We start from the raw sequence: 19502 nt of genomic DNA, 5'->3' as shown, positions 1-19502 counted from the left end.
AACATTCGAAAACAGTTATTATTGTTATACATTTGTTTTTATTAATAAATTAAAAATTGTTGTGTTGTTAATATTTAAAACTTAAATATATATCCTATTCATTCATGTGTTTTTGTCATTCACTACAGACAAAAAACGCAGTAAAAGCTAGGTTAATGTCCAAATGCGCTAGGTCAAGATTCATTCTTGACCTTTGTAGGTCAGCGATTAGGAGCGATCCTAAATGGGGTTTAAATAAAGATATGGAAATATTTTTTTTCAGCGCAAATATGCATTTAAAATTTTTTTCCAACCGCTTATTCTTATTCTACTCATTTATCCCTACCTTCCCTTAAAATTAATGACATGATTGAATCACTCTGTATATGGTTGTACATTACCACCTTCTCCTCTAATGTACAAGTTTCTAGTTTATGCACGGTAATAGAATATACGTTTTTTTTTTGTAATATATATTGAAATTGCAACATTTACCCTTATCGATTTCATTATATCGTTCTTCTAATGGACATTCAAATGTGATGACAAAAAATTTTCCTCCGACACAGCTCATCACTCGCCAACAGCATTAGACTAGGCAAACTTGAATTATCCAAGTTAAAAATAAAATGAACTTAGAAAATAAATCAGCGAGGACGTTCTTAACAAATTGTAAAGAACTTTCTAAATCAACGCGCTGCAATATACAACTTTTAACCAGGTGGGACAATTATTAATCAGTCATCTGTGACAGGCGACTAGATGAAGTGAAAATGTGAGTGCCAAGTGCCGTAATAACTTGAAAATTTGGCAAATAGGAGCAGATTTTTTTAGAATAATTGGCTTCTATATTTGAATGGATCACTATTACAGTTATTAATAAAGCATTAGTTATACAGTATTATATTAAAATATAACTTTCGTAATGGAAAATTTCAAACATCGGATCTATGTAGTCAAAATATGAATAGTTAGAACAGTTATTTACTTACTCACAAAGAAGTCCTTTATTTTTTATACAAAAAAATGTCTGTATTATTTTAATCAGACGAGTTTGATCAACATGGCCCTGGAACGAAAACACAAAAATTTTCTGATATTATATACTAACAATAAGCTTGATTTAGTGAACACTCAAACGAAAAGTATCGAAAAAAGTGAACATTTTACATTAAATTGTTAATAACAATGAAACTTGTTAATCAACCGAAAAACTCCAACGGTGTTCCCTACGGTATTGTTGCGAAGTTCTGTAAAAAAATTTCAAGTCGATTCATTGAAAACTTTTCGAGTTATGTTTCCGGGAAGTTAGAAAAGTAGTGGATTCTCGGAAAATGCTTTTAAAGTTTTTGTTGCCATTCAGCATAAGAAATTCATTCTATTCATTCTACTGTGTCCAAAAAATAAGGTGAATTACTTATTTAAAATTCGCGGGTATTATGAAAGCACACAATTATTTTTTTGTATATTCGTAGTACTGTCCTTGATATCTATGCAGGGTTTCAATTCAATATATTCAATTGTTGCGGAGCTACTCGTGTTTCTGTAAACATACAAGTGAGTTTATCGATTTTCACTATAAATTTGTTGTTATTAAGCAAAGAATTTGTATTAAATTTTGTTTGCGGAATGAAAATTCTGCCGCGGAAACGTTGAGGATATCACAGAAGGCCTTTAGTGATGACTCATCACTAGTGATGAGGTTATCTCGCAAAAAAATGTTTACAAGCGGTACAAAGACTTTAAAGAAGGCAGAGAAAGCGTTAAGGACGAGCAGCGTCCCGGACGATCATCAGTGTCAACTGATGAACAACACGTTAATCAAATTAAGATCTTGTGCTCGAAAACCGTCGATTAACAATAAGAGACCTTGTTGATATTGTTGACACTTCAAAAGGTTCAGTAAATACCATTTTAAAAGATTTGTTGCGCTTTAGATGCGTCAAATCGCGTTTGGTTCCAAATACATTCAACTTTTGGAAAACTAGCATCACACTGACATCTATAAAACTGTCTACGCCTCCGTTTCTTACTGGATTCTTGTTCCGCAATTTTTTCGGTGCCGCGGCTAGTAAGACTCCTGGGAAGGCGTAGAATTTCGTATTGCTTTTTTTTTTTGTAAAAAAATATCACAAAACTTTCTAAAATGATTTGCTACTGAAATAATAGTCTGAGGTATGATTTACCGTATTTATGTTTGTCACTATCTTAATTTTATTAATTGATGACTGATGACAGCGATGTCGCTGTGTTTTCGCTGTCTACGATGATTTTATATTTATTTTACATTAGATTTAATGCAAAGTCTCGGATTTGGTGACACCTCCCTTCTTCGTGCGAATCGACTTTACTGACTGTTGGGCCAATTTTTATTTGAAACTAAAAAATGTATGTTTACATGAAAAATGGTAGATTGTAAATCAATGTGCACTCAGTGAGAAAATATGAACGTTTGCAAAACGTTATTTAGAAGTAAATAAAAAAAAATGTCACTTTCATTAGCAAATACCTCTAGGGTATGCTGGGCTGCTGGAACTGCTGCTAGCATCTAGCTCGTGAACTAGACGACCGACGGCTGGATCGGGCGTTCTGTTCCGGATCTGTGGGATCGTGGCTGCACTGGGACTGGATTCGTGATATTTTAGCTGAACTTGAGTAGCTGGCACGGCGACTAGAGCGTAAATCGCCCTGATTTGATGGCTCTCTGTTGTCGGCTCGCTGCTCTGGCATGGACTTTGTCTGGGTCGGTTGAGACAGCGACTCGGAAACGGTGGTCCTATCTGGTCTTGTTCTCTCTGGGCTGCTGCTAAGGTGTAGTGTCGGTGGTCTGGTTTGGGTTTGTTACCAGGGCCATGTTGTGGCCTAAGTCTCTGGACTCGCTGTTGGCTCGACTTTGGCTGCTGCAGGAGAGCTGACGATCACTCTGACCTAATGGCTCTGCGTCTGCTGCGGTGGACCTTGGCTTAGGCTGTCTGCGGCTTGGAACTAGCTGTGGTGGCTCGACCACGAGCGGTATGTCACCTTGACATTGTTGCTCTCTGGTAGCTGGCTGGCCTGGTTGTGGAGGTTGTGGTTGGTGGTGGTCCCCTAAGACTTGGTCGTCATCGTCGGACTCGTCGTCGCTTAGTTCGACGTCATCATTGCCCTGGGGCGCTAGGCGGAGGTCGTCTATGTGGTGGAGTTGAGTTCGAGCGCCGTGTCGACCGATTTCATAGGTAACGTCTCCCAAATGTCGTAGTACTCTGCCGGGGCCAGTCCAGACCGGGGCGAAAGCTTCTCGATTCGTCGGATGTGACCTCACCAAGACTCGTGTGTCGACTTGGTATTCGGTGGGTGGTTGGGTGTCTGGTTTGTAGAGTTTGGCTTGGAAATCTTGTTGACGAGCTTGGATGGCAGCTCGTTCTGGTCGCTGTTGTTGCTGTCTTGTCCGGAGTATGGATAGTGCTTGGGGCAGGTGTTGATCCCATCTCCGGCGTTGGTGTCCACGCATCAAAGCGCGAAGAACGTTGCCGGACACTTCGTGATTCCGCCGCAAGAGGTGAGACGGGGTATCGGCCTTGTTTCCGGCTGTAGCATGTTGCATGAGCCTGCCGTAAACGCATCAGTGAGAGGTTGTTCGCCTGTGGGTGGTTCCTGCCTTGGACTGGAACGTTGTGCCGGTCCAAAAGACAATTCACTGTCTATTTCTGAATGTATTTGTTGAATTGGAGGTGGATATCTATTTTCCATATCGATACCTGGTTGTGAGGTCCTTGTGGGCGCGCTTGTCCACTAGAGGCCCCTTAGTTGGGCGCCATGTCTACGCCTCCGTTTCTTACTGGATTCTTGTTGCGCGATTTTTTCGGTGCCGCGGCTAGTAAAATTCCTAGGAAGGCGTAGAACTTCGTATTGCTTTTTTTTTTGTAAAAAAAATATCACAAAACTTTCTAAAATGATTTTGCTACTGAAATAATAGTCTGAGTTATGATTTACCGTGGCCTGAGAGTCAGTAGTCGATTCGTATTTATGTCTATCATTATCTTAATTTTATTAATTGATGACTGATGACAGCGATGTCGCTGTATTTTCGCTGTCTGCGATGATTTTATATTTATTTTACATTAAGGCCCCCACAGACACACGTTCTTTTTGGCAGTTTTACCCGTACAGTTTTATCTGTACGGGTAAACATGAACAACGGTAACAGCCACACACTGGACGTGTTTTTTGTTCAGTTTTTTTTTAAATCGTGGTGTCATTAACATCAACCGTTCTGTGATGGAATATATGACAACATTGGCAGTGGCGGCGGCAATTGCTATAAAATTTAAATCTAAATGCAAAAAAAAACGTTCAAAATGGGTTAAAGAATGGTTACTTAAAAGAAAACAATTTTCACACGTAAATCTTTTGCATGAATTACGAGCCGGGAGATTGGTTTAATTATTTGCGAAAGGACGAAGAAACTTATTTAGAGCTGCTTACTTTAGTAACACCATTAATTCAAAAACAAGACACCTTAATGAGACAAAGTATTACACCGCATGAGCGTCTTACCGCTACACTTAGATTTCTTGCTACTGGCAGAAGTTACGAAGACCTAAAAAAAACCTAAAGTGAAGTCGCAAAATACAAAAAATGCACTGCAAAAGACTTCTAGCACTTCACTGAAAAAAAAACCGTCCTTTTTAACCGCGTCGTCACACACACGTACCGACTTGAACGAACATGTTCAAAACGGACGGTTTTAATCAATCTGGAACAGATATTTTTAAACGCGGGGAAGAACGACGGTTTTTAGCCACACACCGGCAGTTTTACCCGTACAGATAAAACTGTACGGGTAAAACTGCCAAAAAGAACGTGTGTCTGTGGGGGCCTTTAGATTTAATGCAAAGTCTCGGGTTCGGTGACAAAACAATGATTTCTGACTTACTAAGACGTCATGAAACGCATCATTACTGGAGACGAGACTTGGATTTACGCTTACGACCCGGAAACAACCGATCAATCGAATCAATATCGTGCAAAAGGTGAACCAAGATCGAAAAAGGCCACGTCATTCATTCAAAAATCAAGGTACTGTTGACAGTTTTCTTTGATTATTATCGTGGCATTGTACACTGTGAATTCCAACCTGCCAAACTGTTAAGAAGGAATATTATTTGAGTATTATGCGTCGTTTGCGTGATGCTATTCGCTGCAAAAGGCCGGAATTATGGACAGACAACTCTTGGTACCTATGATAATGTAGCGGTTCACACAGTATTGATAATTCGATACCATTTCGCCAAAAATTCATCTCATATCGTTCCGCATACCATCGTATTCGCCTAATTTAGCATTGAGTAACTTCTAGCTATTCCTTAAACTTAAAAGACCACTCCATGGACACCGTTTTGACTGTAAAGGACTTTTCAGTCTGTTTCGAGAGTTGGAAAAAACGTTGGCATAAGTGCATTGTATCGGGCATTATATCGGGTGAGGTTGAAGGTGACGAAATTGATTTGGAAGCATAAAGATTTTTTATTTTTTAAACAAATTCATAATTTTTTAAATAACGGGTAATGTATATCCTCAGTCAGCGATGCCTGCACCATATTCTAAATTGACATTTTCTTCATCCTCTTCTTTTTGGGTATGTCCGAGACTTAGTTTGGCCTCTGTAATAAGCTAACTATCGCGTGCGTTCTCACAAGTTACAATAAGCACTGCTGCAGCTCTTTGGAGGTGGTTGCGGCCTACCTCGAAAAAACTAGGATTGCCCATTTTTCACCCCACCTAAAGCTTTTTTCCTATATTCTTCACATAATAAAGCATTTTTAAAGTATTTATCCAAAAATCAATTTTTTGAATTGAATAATACTGCGTAAAAAACTTTGAATTGTGAATAAAAAAAAATAGCCATATTTTGATGTATTATCTGTCCTATAAATATCTCGCGATAATTTTGGACCACACTGATCTATTATCTAAATGTGATGCCATAAAAATATTTACCTAAATAATATGGAAAACAGGTGAGTGAATAATTTAAAAACTTTGTATGAACATTCAACTCGGAAATAACAATAGCGAATGTAAATTTAGCCATAGAATGTGTTGGTACATCACAGGTGTATATTCAAAAATGTATATCCAACATTAAAACGTATTACTAATACAATCTAAACGGGATTCTTATGTGTGTTCTTATTATGTTATCTGAAGCAATATAATAGAAGTAGCGGTATAATAATATTAAAATAAAAAGTAATTAATTTTTGCTAGTGATGACAGATGTTATGTAAATTGTAATAAAAGAATGTAGAGGGAAAATTACTAAATTTGCGATTATAATGAAGAAAATAATAAAATCAATGTTATAAAAAATCTTCGGATATTGTTCCTGAAAAAGGAAAATATTTTATTTTTGTATACATATTATGTCACCTAATTCAGAATAATTTTTCTTTACCTGACTATCAGTCTTTCTAAATCAAAATTGTATACAATTTAAAATTGTTCTTGCTAACACCAATTTTATTCTCAAAACATATAAACTTTGTTATAAAACTGTTTAGAAATTAATACACTAGATTGGACACACTAAGTTTCTGTTAAGTTTTACATTTAATTCCTCCTTAGATATTTCTGTGGCACAGTTACTTTACAACTTTTCTCGATATGTCCTTCTCTCCCGTAATGTGTTCACTGGTAGATCAATGACACCTATTATACGAATCTAGTAGAACCAAAAAGGTCATGGTAATTCGACCCGAACCTCACCAACGCAGCAGAATAAAAGGGGAATTCATTCACCTCTCGCAGCCATTGCTTTTAAAAGGTTTTAATCGAGATATTCACACATCGATTAGGGATTTTACTTTACAAAAGAAAGTCGGCTACCTCCGATATTGTGTTAGTAATTGAGTCATTCCCATAAATTTTACATAAATTATAAATAATAAAAATCTATTTGTTTTTCATCATTCTTTGGAATTCCTCAAAGAAATGTTTTTTTGGAGAAATAACGACATCTTCATTGATAGCATTAGAATGAAGGACTTTCAGTACATTTCTACTGGCAATTCTGTCGTGTGTCCTTATATTATCAAGTTGGCTAATAATAGTAACTAGTCATTACCACAGTTGTTGGTAATGATCACTATGATCTTGTGGTCTACTGTGGAACATTTCTAATATGTCATCTACCAGGTTTAGCTTTCTAATAAAACCAATAACCTTGTTGGATGTGATTTGCCCAATTGTACTTTGTTCCATCAAGAGAACCTGATTTATTTGGCTGCGGTGTAAATACATGTTGTGCTTAGAAAGCGAGAAAACAAAAGTATCCTCACTCTGTTAGCACAACTGGTTGATTTAGCAAAATCTAAATCTATGCTAAGAAGTGGTTCTAGTCCAATTAAATACGAAATAGCAGCCTTCACAACTAGAGAGTCTGTCGGCTCGCTCCACTGAAGACCTGAATGATTAGATACCATAAACCACTGAGAGTTCCATAGTATCCTTGAGTTACCGGTAAGATCCAAGAGTTGTCAGAGCTACTTAGCTGATCACAAATATCGAGTTGCGTGTATGTGAAAATTGTCCATATGTATACACAACTAGATGGCACAAATTTTTGCTCTTTCGGGCAAGCTGACGTTGTCAATGATTTCCGAGATGGCTTCTTGTCGTTTCGAGATGTAAACAACTTAGTTGTGTATTAAAATGTTCTTTGAGGGCGAGAAATCACCAAACTATCAACCCATACAGGGTCATGATGACTGTCACATCTAAGTATAATCAGATCACAGTATAATTGTTTTGTGTTTATATTGCTTTGTGAGAACTAGTTACACATGATAGTTCCAATTAAGATTCATCTAGGACAATTTTTACAATTAGGTACTTTGCCTCCTGCGAAAATGATGTTGCATTCAACAAGGACAGACTTTTCACGTTTGTGAAGGGTACACTAACTGTTTTGTGGGATTTCAGTTATTCTTTGTCACATAAAGCTAGAACACCGTTCCGCATCTCCTGAAATCTAGATAAAATTCGTTTAAAATCAACTTTCTGAAGTGAAATAGCAGTTTGTTTCATTATTAGACTGCTGAATTGTGATCTTCAATCGAAAGCTTCCAGCTAACACTATATACTTTAGTACCGTACATTATTCTAGGTTCAATTTCATATTTTCCTTTCCTTAAATGTAATGCAATTCCATTTTCGTAGTTAAGTAAAAAATAGTTGCTTAGAGACCAATCCTTGACTAATATTTCTTTAAATTTGATTTTCTTTAAAAGAAGTGACGAGTATTGTATATGTATACCTATTTATAATTATTTTCTATAGTCCTAAAAGAACTAAGTCATTGGAAGTATAATCTTCTGTCTTCTCTTAAATTTATATTCTGTTACATTTGCTAGAGATCAGAGCGGATCTTGAATTGTTCTGTATTATAATGGTATTCCCCAAACCCAACTGAGAAAAAAAATACAAAATACACATATAACGATGAATCGTAATTATGTTTCTCGTAGTTGTTTTGAGTATACAGGGTGATTCACTTTGATTAGGACTCGTCAAAATAATGTCATTTTGAAGTATATTATTTTTCTTCCAAAGGCTTCCTTTTAGAGATATAAGCTCTTGAAAAAAATTTTTTTTGGTTTTTATTTTTTCTGAAACTAGGAAAGCTATTTATTTTATATTTAGTATGAAGTGTACGAATGAAAAGTTCTATCGATTTTACAAATTATTGTAAAAATAGATCAATCACAGGCATCCGTAAGAGGCTCTTCTAACCCTTATTTTTAATATAATTTCTACGCCACTGGAAATTTTTCAAAATGAATATATTTTTTTTTACGTTGCGGTTTATTCTACATAAAAAATGTCTCTTACTATTTTTAAATGAAATGCTTGGTTTTTAAAAAAAATGGAGAAATGTGTGGATTCAGATAGATGGTGTCCCGGCCCTTATGGTCTTCAAATTAGGCAGTAGCTTGGGGAGCACTATCTACGTCGTTGGATCGGGCGTATTTTGGAAATTAATCATGCATGGTACCGGTCCCATATTGCTTGGCCGCCACGATCGCCAGATCTAAATCAAATGGATTCATTCGTTTGGGGATATATTAAAAAAATTCTTTACTTTTGAAAGGTTCAGAAGAATTGAAATTAATTGTAAAACTAAAACACAACCCCAATATGATTAGGAGAGCAGTTCAAAGCTTAATTAGACGATGTGAGAAATGCATTGAGGTTCGAGGACAACATTTCGAACATTTGTTGTGATACTTCTTTTGTTCTCTACTGTTATTTAATTGTTATTTCTGTTTGTTTCTCAATATTAAATATTTTATTCTGTATTAGTTTAAAAAATTTAACCATTTCACATGTAATGAATCCATAAGAAGCCATTTTTTTCAAAAATCAAGCATTTCATATAAAAATAGTAAGAGACCTCTTTGCTGTACAATAATCAGCAAAAAATATATTTATTATGAAAAATTTCCAGTTGGCGTAGAAATTATATTAAAAATAGGGTTTACCAGAGCCCCTTATGGACGCCTATGATTGATCTATTTTCATAATAATTTGTAAAATTGATAGAGCTTCTCATTCGTATACTTCATACTAAATATAAAACAAATTGCTTTCATAGTTTTAGAAAAAATCAATAAAAACCCCAAAAAAATGGTTTTTGAAGAGCTTAAAGAAAGCCCTTGGAAGAAAAAGTGTATACTTCAAAATGCCATTATTTTGACGAGATCTATCGATGATTAAAGTCCTAATCATAAAAAGTGAATCGCCCTGTATAATAAAATAATTGTAGCAATTACAGTACGAATGGGAAAATTAAAATTAATTTTAAATTGTAATTGAAATTATTTGTTTTTATTGAGAATAAAACGTGACATGCAGACTAACCGCAATGCATAAAAATCCTAAGTGGTGGACAATTTGAAATGATGCTATTGAATTAATAAAAAATAATTATTACAGGTTTATACAGATTGTTTCTATGTTGTAAATTCAGAAAGTTATTGATATATTAAAAATGTACTTCCACTAAAAATCTCAAAATTTCTACGTCATTATGCATTTTGGGAATTCGATAAATGCGTTTAATTCTAATTTTATTTATAGAAAAAAGATCTCTAGCCCATCAATCATCATCAATCTAAAAGTACTTGAAATTTTAAGTGATAGTATTTTTTTAAAAACTGTTAATCCAAAATAGACCAAGGAGCAACGTCCTGAAGTTATGATATAGGCTTAAGAAACACTCTGTATAAATATATATTTGGTTCTTTGATTCTATTGGTGTTTTAATTTTTCTTCTGTTCTATCAATATAAATGATCCTTTTCATGCAAATTACGTCAGTAAATAATTAAATAGTTACTATCTTGTTCTAAAGTTACAGCTAACTTAACATATTAAAAAAGTGTGTAATTTAATGTATATAAAACATTTTAGAGAATGAAAGAGGGTAATGCGCCAAATAGCTCCATCATAGAATTTAAAAATATGATGTTTATAAACCTCGATCACAAAGATCGCAAACCGGCTTTCAGTAGGATATATGGAGGAGACGATTTATAAGGAAAACATCCGTCTAAATTTAGACTTTGTTTAGTTTTTTAAATTATAATTTTAGAAGCTGCTAATTTCCTTCAAGTAACGTATACAATGATATCCTTTCCTGTGAGCTGCATTTCGTGTTCTGCGGAATATTTCTAATTTTGGAGTTTAGGTATAGTTGCAGGAATTGAATGCGTTTAAGCGGGAATTAGAAAAATTATTTATTCTTTACCTGGAGTGGGCTAGTTTATACATTTCAAATAGAATTTGGTACCCACATGGGAATTTTAATTTAAATCATTCAACAAAAAGACTATGAAATTTAAAATTTGAAAACAGTTCTATGAGCTAAATGTTTAACAAATTCATTTGAGAAAAGTTTACCAGTATGGTAGAAAAAATATTGGGCGAGATTAATTCCAGTAGTTTTTTATTCATTCCAGGTTTTTCTCATTCCTGCACTGAGTAGTGGATAAGGTTTACCAACTTGACTCATTCTTTGGCGTAGATGTGGCAAATAATATATCACCCCTTCACCCATATACGATTCGTTGCAATAATAATGATATGTAGAGGTATTAGAATTAGTATCAAAATATAATTGACTTCAATCGAATGTTTATAGCAAAACTAAAATGTATACTTATTGAAGCCAAATTTAGAATTACACGTTAAAAATATACATTGTCCAATATTTTTCTTTCAAAATTACCATTTACGTTAATTAAGAATGAGAATTCCCGAAACATGAAGTATTTTCCAAATCTGTGTCTGTTCAAGGATTTTTACAACAGTTGTTTACAAATCGCGAACATAAAGAGTAATACTTGCTGCTACACATATTCTTAACTGAATTACTAAGTATGTTTAACTTTTCTGTTTATGTAGAAATGTAGAACACAGCAACTCAAATGTTTTTCAAGAATTCTTCACTTGGATGACAGGAAGTATTTCTTATCTCAAAAATTTGCTTTAAATCCACAATTCTGTTCGTTATTAATTTTTTGATCAATTGTGGTGACTATTTAGTTTATTTTAGTTGATGAGGATCTACAATTCGACGTGACTCTCATTTTGAATCTTTCCAATTCGTTTGAAGTTGATTTAAGGTCGACAGTATTGATCAACCGAGTGTGACATGACAGACTTTTAACTTGGTCTATAAGAGATTAGATTTTGGAGTTTCCAGATATAAATACCTTATAAAGTCCTTATTAATTAATGTTACTATAGACCCTGTCCACCATTAAGTTACATCCGCAATATTTATTAAATATCATCATGAGACCATTCGTCAAAGAATCACCGGACATAGATCAGTCAAACTTTATTAGTATGCTATAAACGAAGTGACTGACGAACGATTTAGCTTTTGGATGTCCATCTACCTACTTTGAGGTTATATCTCACCCACACTCATCTCATGACATACATGGTAAGTGGCGTACGAAATCTCCCTAAATGCCACTTGGGCTGGGGGTATTTATTTAATTCCTTTTAAGGAAATATGATAGAAACCAATATTTTCCTATGCTTTTAAGAGGCAATTTTCAAATGGGTGTAAAACTTGGTAAATGAATAGATTGAAAATATAACACTATTCAGTACTTGCATAATAAATATTTTTCTATTTTGACCAAATTCACAAACCGAACCAAATATTAAGGTTGCTTTATCGATATTCGTTTGCATTGGAACCTGGTCTATACCGACCCAAATCCAATTTCAATGTCAACATCACATATGTTGATGTTAGGATAGGTTTGGACTGAAACCTAATCTATTAACGGCTTTATACTCTATCATGTCCCATGAGCTACATGCAACTAATAATTTACTTGGTGATTTTGTCCATTAGTTCCGAACTGTGTTTTTTAATAGGAGAGAATAAAAAATATAAGTATATGAAAGAAATTGGAGCAGTCAAATTGAAACTAACACATATTTGGTAAATATCATTGACGAAAGAAGCATGTAAAACTTTTAAGATGATATTGTTTATTTTGGGGAACACAAATGTAGTTTAAATATACCTTCAACCGTTTTATCGGACAAAGGGCCATTGCCTACGACCACATGTAAAGCCGGCTCCCATCCTCACCGACCCACCAAGAGTGGGGGCCTATCTACGTCCTAACCCCAACGTCAACGGCTTCGAAGCCACGAGTACGACCACATTAGTCGCTGAGTGTTTAGCGCGTTCCCAATCTAGCAGGCGTAGTGTAAGTTCGAGTCGCGCTTCATTTGTTTCCATTGCAACTATGCGTACCTTGGAGAGCATCGAGAGTCCCGTGCTGGATACCACGAACAGGCTATCCTCTTTAAGGTAAGGATGAATGAACCTGGACGCGATCCCTTTGCGTTTTGTTTGGCTTTCGCCTGTTCGCCTTGATCGAGCGTTTTGTTTTTTATGCATTTTTGGTTGAGAGAGTATGGTCAGTGAGAGGATGGGAATTCTGCAAGGTCGTTACTTTCTTTTGTTTCAAATTAGGTTACCTCGTTGTCTTTAAAATACAGTTTCTGTAAGGTGTCTGGTGTCCTTCGGCGAGTGTGATTTTTGATCAATGGCGAAGAAAAAATGTGTACAAAAAATATTAGATCAAAAAATTTCTGTAAGAAATGCATATAACTTGAGATTGATCACTAAAAAGTACTTTGAAATATTAGAATAGTAAAATACAAATATAATTAAAAAACATCATTTAAAACGGAATTTTTCAGCATTAATAAATATATACAGGGTGTAACTAGAATGCCTGATAAAACATTAATGGTGGTGTCTACATGATAAATTAACAAAAAAAACCTATAAATCTGTGTTCGGAAACACTTCGTTTCGAAAGTGTTCGAAATTAATGAAAATACATAGTTTACTCTTATTACAACTTACAGGAAAAAAAAAACAGAAAATGGATCCTTTTTTTGTGGTCTTTAGTGTTCTAATTTGGAATAAAAAAAATTGTTAGCAAAAAGTAAACCACCGAAACTCAACCCCTGTATATAAAAAAGGCATCATGAATAAATCAACCAGTTGTAATTATAATTTCTAAAGAAAAAAAATAAAGAATTTAAGCTGAGGAAAAAGTAAATAGTTTGGATGCTTCTTCCAAGTAATTGAAAATATTGTATTCTGTAAGCAATTAATAAGTAAAATATAACAACCACAAAAATGTTCTGACACCTAACATATAGCTAGCTAATATTAATTATTCTGTAAACTTACACGTTTTCCACCAGATTTAACCACTATTGATTTTTTATTTCTAGTTTATAAAAGTTTATAACTAACACATAGGGAATTGAATGCGAATTACAAAATAATAATAATTATACAATACTGAATATGAAAATAATCCTATTGGTCACAGATTTTCTTTTCATTAATTCTTTTTAAATTTTATTAAGTCAAAAACTATTGTTCTAATTTGATCTCTTCAAGGTAAATTATTTTATTAATCATGTAATTATGTAAATAACGTATGTGTAATGTTAATAACTGTAATATTTTGTTGATATACAAATTTGATTAATAAAAATATTAATTTTGTTAGGTATTTTGAACTATGAACACATATAGTAGTACAACATATTTGGAACAAAAAAATTCTATTAGTTGCCGAGACATGACTATATTTAATATAGCATAAACCTTTATATTATTTTCTTTCTGAAATGAACTTCATTAGTCATCTCAGTCAGAACTAATACTACGTTTAATTATTAAGTTATATTTATGAGTATTTTTTAATGACAAATTAATGGAATCATTCAAATATGACAGTATAGTAATCCGACAGTTAATTAACCCATATGGTGAAGAAATAATACATTTCCATTAACATGAATTCATTACACTTTTCCGAAAACAAAATCTATCCCACTAAATCAAAGATAAATGTATATAATGGTAAAATTTTCGGTTTGTTAGCTGTTTGCTGGTTTATTTTTAATCAATATAAAGTTACCTATATAATAATATCTGGAAAGTCCATGGTGAGATGTATCATCATAAATAATTAAATTGGGAAACGATATATAGAATGAAAACGAGTTTTGCAACAGCTTTATTATTATACAGGCTGACTCTCTTTGTCATTCACCAAATGACGGTCCTGTTCATCTATCTGAGCATGCGTATTTCTATATTGGCCATGTTAACCGGAAAATAGATGTATCTATTGGTAACAATTGAAAATCGTTATAAGTTACAAGCTGGGTTAATAAAATTACTAAATTTTTTGAACGTGTTGCTAAGAAATATTTAACTTGGATGGGAAACGGAACATACTTCTTAAAAATTTAGAATACGATTAGATTGTTCGCGAATTATAAATATATTTAACGATTTCATTGGCATTTCAAACGAAAATGTGACTGAAAAATTTGTCACAACTTTTAAGAATTAAAATGTTGAATCGACCAATAAATATACTAGGTTAGAGTAGACAGATTCACGAAATGGGGATTCATTTGGTTTAACGGTTTGTTAAAGCTAAATTGAAAATGCGAAATGTAGATTAAAAAACATTTTTAATAGCAATAAGTGCAATAGTTATTGATTGATTGATTGATTGATCGATGCAGCCTTACTGTTTTAGTATTCATTTTAACTCTTTATTACCACTACCGTTGCTAATTTATAGTCTAATAGTATAGTACCTACACCATGATTATCAAAAACAGTCATGTCGTTACCGGTTCGAGACGTGTCGTGTCGTTCGGTGTGAATCATCTTTATTTTGTCAATTTCATTATTTACGAAAGGTAGGTATATGTATTCTATTGCATTTTGTTTTTGAAAATAACCGAACATTTTTTTGAACATGAAGATTTATCTCAAACAAGTGGTCATGTTCGTAAAGATAATAATATCCGGTGGGAATTAATAACAATAGAGAATGAAACCGAAAATGGGATGTATAACCAAATAAAATGTATAAAGAACTCAATTTGTGTATTGAAAAAATCAGGGTAACCTGAAATAAATATCCTGTTATTTGTATTAAATTTGTACGTTCGATAAAATCGATTTAATGACTGAACAGCGAATTGATGAACGCTGTAAATTTCCGGACGGTCTTCCCTTGTGGATTTGAATAAGCGAACGGCGATGACGATTAATTCTTGGCCTAGGGCAGTTCAGTCATTTACGAATATAATCACGTTAGGCACGGCAATTTCCCATGCCGTGTTCGTCAACCTTGCTGCATAGGACAATGTTCTCATGAGAGATACCTGCGCTTCATGTCTTCGTGCGATGTACGGGACTGATTAAGACATTAGATTTTAAAATCAGGTTTATAGTAATACTGAAAATGTAAACAATATGGGTATTTTAGAAAGGTAATATATTGTGTACAGAAATAATTTATCAACAGTGTAGTTACGACACATGCCTCTCACCAATGAAAAAAGAAAAAAAATTAATGTTATTTCCTAAAATGATTCCTAAGGCTGCTATAATCTTTCAAAGTTTGAACGTGGATTACATTTTTTGATCTTTTACCAAGAACCAACTATTGAAAACGTAAAGGGTGTCCCACAATTCACGCAAGAAGGTTTTTAATTAAAAATTGTAAATTATTTATTGATTCATAAAGTATACCGTATAGAGGTATGTATGGAACAACATATCGGGTAGATGGCTTCCATGGTTTTGATGCCACACACACATTCCTTGTCGAAATTTTCTATGACCGTTTTGCATAAATGTTGCTAAATTTCGTTCATACAGCGCTTACTTTCCTCCTTCAAGGCTTGGGTGGTCGTGGGCTTGTTGGATAAACCTTAGACTTCAAAACTCCAAAGAAAAAAGTCGCACAGTATTAAATCTCATGATCTAGGCGACCAATTCTGATCAACAAAAAATTACACTACCAGAATATGATTCATGCAGTAATTGAATTGTTTCTCGGGCTGTATGGCATGTGGCACCATCTTGTTGAAACCACATGTCGTCTACATACATATTTTGCAATTTAAGCACAAAAAATTGGATTATCATGTGATAGCGAGCACCAATAACTGTTATTGCCTGACCAGTCGCATTTTCGAAGAAAGATGATCCGATGATGCATCCAGCCCAAAATCCGCACCAAACAGTGACACGTTGTGGAAGCATTTGTACCTCAGCAGTCACTAGTGGATTTTCTGAATCCCAGATGCGACAATTTTGTCCATTAACGAAGCCATTAAGATAAAAATTAGCCTTATCGCTGAAGATGATTTTTGTTTGAAAAATCAGTATCCACTTATTCCATAATGCATTCAACGAACTCTCTTCGCCCTGCGTGGTCAGTAGGCTTCAGTTTTTGAGTCAATTGAACTTTGTAAGAATGAAAATGCAAACCTTTCGTGAGAATAGGCTATAGATAGCTTCTCGAAATGTCCATTTCTTGACCACGGTGTCGAATTGATGTTCCTGGACTCTCAGCAACACTCTCACGAACTGATCCAGTCTCCCTGAATTTTTCACAGTTCGTGAAGATAAATCACTATGCTACCAAACCTTCATTATTTTTAAAATATTGCTCAATAATGAAAACCAGTTGTTCTTTTGTGTCCATTCTCTTGTTTTCTGTTTGCTTTGACGTGAAGATGAAAGTTTGTCGCAACGTTGCTGTTACATCCTGTATAAATACTGTTCAACTTATTTCACCTGGTCGGTGAAGGTGACATGGGCAGTGACAAATGTATAAACGACCTCCAAAGCTCAGTTCATTATTCGCATAACATTCCCTTATCTTTTTTCCTTTCTGTCTAGGAAACAATGATGAAACCCAGAAATTTAGAAAATTTCCTTGCAATGTCAAAGAAATTTATATAAAGGGAAAACAATTGACTGTTGAATTCCGAGGATGTAAATAAATCAAACTTTATTTCTTTTATGCAACACCCTCAATGCTTTACAATGAAAACTTTGAACGTTTATTGGTTTTTGGAGAACTGCTTTTTCTAATTACAGTGATGTAATACAGACTGACGACTAACACAAAGAAGTCTGCGTTTCTTATGTAAAGCTGAGTGATATAGATAAAGAACGCATTCGATTAGAAGAAATAAGACGTGCCAGTATGCATTTGTGGGCGGTGCTATCTCACTCGCAAACTTATTTGTGTATGTACATATCCTATATTTGCTTTGATATATTGCACAATAAATTGTTTTATTTACTGACTACACAATTGGTAAAATCAAGATTGCCAGTGCATAATTATTCATTCCCGTTATTAAATTTACTAAACAGATTTCTAAATCTTTTAGGAAAAAATACTACACTATAAAAAGTGTTTTATAATACTCCATTGCACAATTCTTTAAATATTTTTTTCTTATGACCTTTTTATGATCCACAAGGAATCCAAATTTAATCTCCATATAGTTATTTCCATGGGGGATTCTGAAAGATAAAATAAACAAAGATCACAAATATTTAATAATTTGCATGACCTAAAGGAGAAAATATTAAACAAACTTAGAGCATTACAGAAAAAAAAACAGTGTTTGCAAATTTTCATTTATCCACACTTGTCTGTATTTTGTAGCATCATTTTAATATTATCTAACATTCTAACACCACAGACAATATAGCTTTGATTTTGTCTGTGCTGACACCAATGTTTACACAAATTTGAATTAAATAATTAACAATTATCATGGAATTATTTTAGCTTTATTTTGAGCGTAAGTAGGCACCACAAAGCTTAAAAATAGGCAACAACAAAATTTTAATCCATATAAATCTTTCCTTTATACACTGATCAAATATTTAGCTTGGATTTCAGATTTCTATTGACGGGATAAAAAATAAGTAATAAATAATACATTTCGCAGAAGCAGAACAGATGACTAATTAATTTTCAAAAGAAATATAAATGGAGGTGGAGTATTTACTATTACTTTTTATATTAAACATATATATATATATATATATATATTACACAGATTATTATATTACAGCTTGCTACAAAAATAATATAAAATAAGCACCTTTGTTTTAAAATATAGGGTCGAATGTTTGCAAACTGAATACGGTATACGTCCAGTATTGTTTTGTTCTATATTTTGATCGACAGCTGTTTTATTTGTAGTCACGTCTCCATTTCCAGCTCGGAAATGTATGTTTATCGCTTATGAAGTTGATATAGAAACAGACACATACGCAGTTCCACAAAATTAGTGTAAATTAAATTTTCTTTTATCAGACATCAAAAATAAAAACACGCAAAGTGCTGTACGAGATATTATTTAAATTTAAGTAAAATGTATAGTACCTATCCTCTATATCTTTAATGATCATTACAACAATTTATAACAGTTGACTTTTATATAAAATACAGGGTGTAGGATGTCAGAAGCGTAATGAACAAAGAGGTCATCTTTTGTTTAAAAATGTCTAAGAATTCGGAGAGTGGCATAAATTTGAAACTATTTTTGTAGATAATTCCTATTCGTCAAAAATAAATGTGTCAAATATTTGCCGATTATTTATTCTATAGCGCCAAGTTGTATCATTACTCGATAAATACTCTACTTGTTTACGTTTGACGGTGCAGATATGGATACTGACAATGAGACAAATCTACACATTATTTGTGCACATTCTCGACTATACAGGTATCCATAGTATACTGCATTTGTTTACATTTGGCAAATATTTGGCAAGTAATTGCATAATGTGGAGCCGGCTTAAGGCAAACTTTCAACAGTTTTGATGCACTATCTTCTAGTTTTTTATACTTGCTTTCATTCCTTGTCGCCAATCAACCCGGCTAAACAGGATTTTTTTCTCACATTTCAAGAGAATGTTTGCCCTCGGTCCTACATGTAAAACACTGATACATTACGTGTTATAGAATTATAAATAATATTTTCGAAAAGCCGTTTCGTTTTTACTGAGCATTTTTCTTCTATGGACTTATATATATATATATATATATATATAGGAATAGTCATATATAAAAAAAA

General features: G+C 33.6%; 1 protein-coding gene across 2 annotated transcripts in view; it reads left to right on the top strand.

Moving 5' to 3' along the window:
* The window catches only part of LOC108908807, a 62926-nt gene that overhangs the window by 17885 nt on the left and 25539 nt on the right, over positions 1–19502 (top strand). Inside the window, exon 1 of one of the 2 annotated variants that reach the window (XM_018712947.1) lies at positions 12708–12861. The exons of the other annotated variant lie outside the window; for it this stretch is intronic. Within the exon in view, the coding sequence (XP_018568463.1) occupies positions 12797–12861 (65 nt within the window). The 5' untranslated portion in view covers positions 12708–12796. Of the gene's footprint in view, positions 1–12707; positions 12862–19502 lie in introns of those variants that run through there. 2 annotated transcript variants of the gene reach the window in all.

The sequence above is a fragment of the Anoplophora glabripennis genome, unplaced genomic scaffold, assembly GCF_000390285.2.
Source record: "Anoplophora glabripennis isolate ALB-LARVAE unplaced genomic scaffold, Agla_2.0 scaffold274, whole genome shotgun sequence".
Taxonomy (NCBI): domain Eukaryota; kingdom Metazoa; phylum Arthropoda; class Insecta; order Coleoptera; family Cerambycidae; genus Anoplophora; species Anoplophora glabripennis.
The sequence above is the reverse complement of the archived record's forward strand: the minus strand, read 5'-3'. Positions and strand labels throughout refer to the sequence as shown.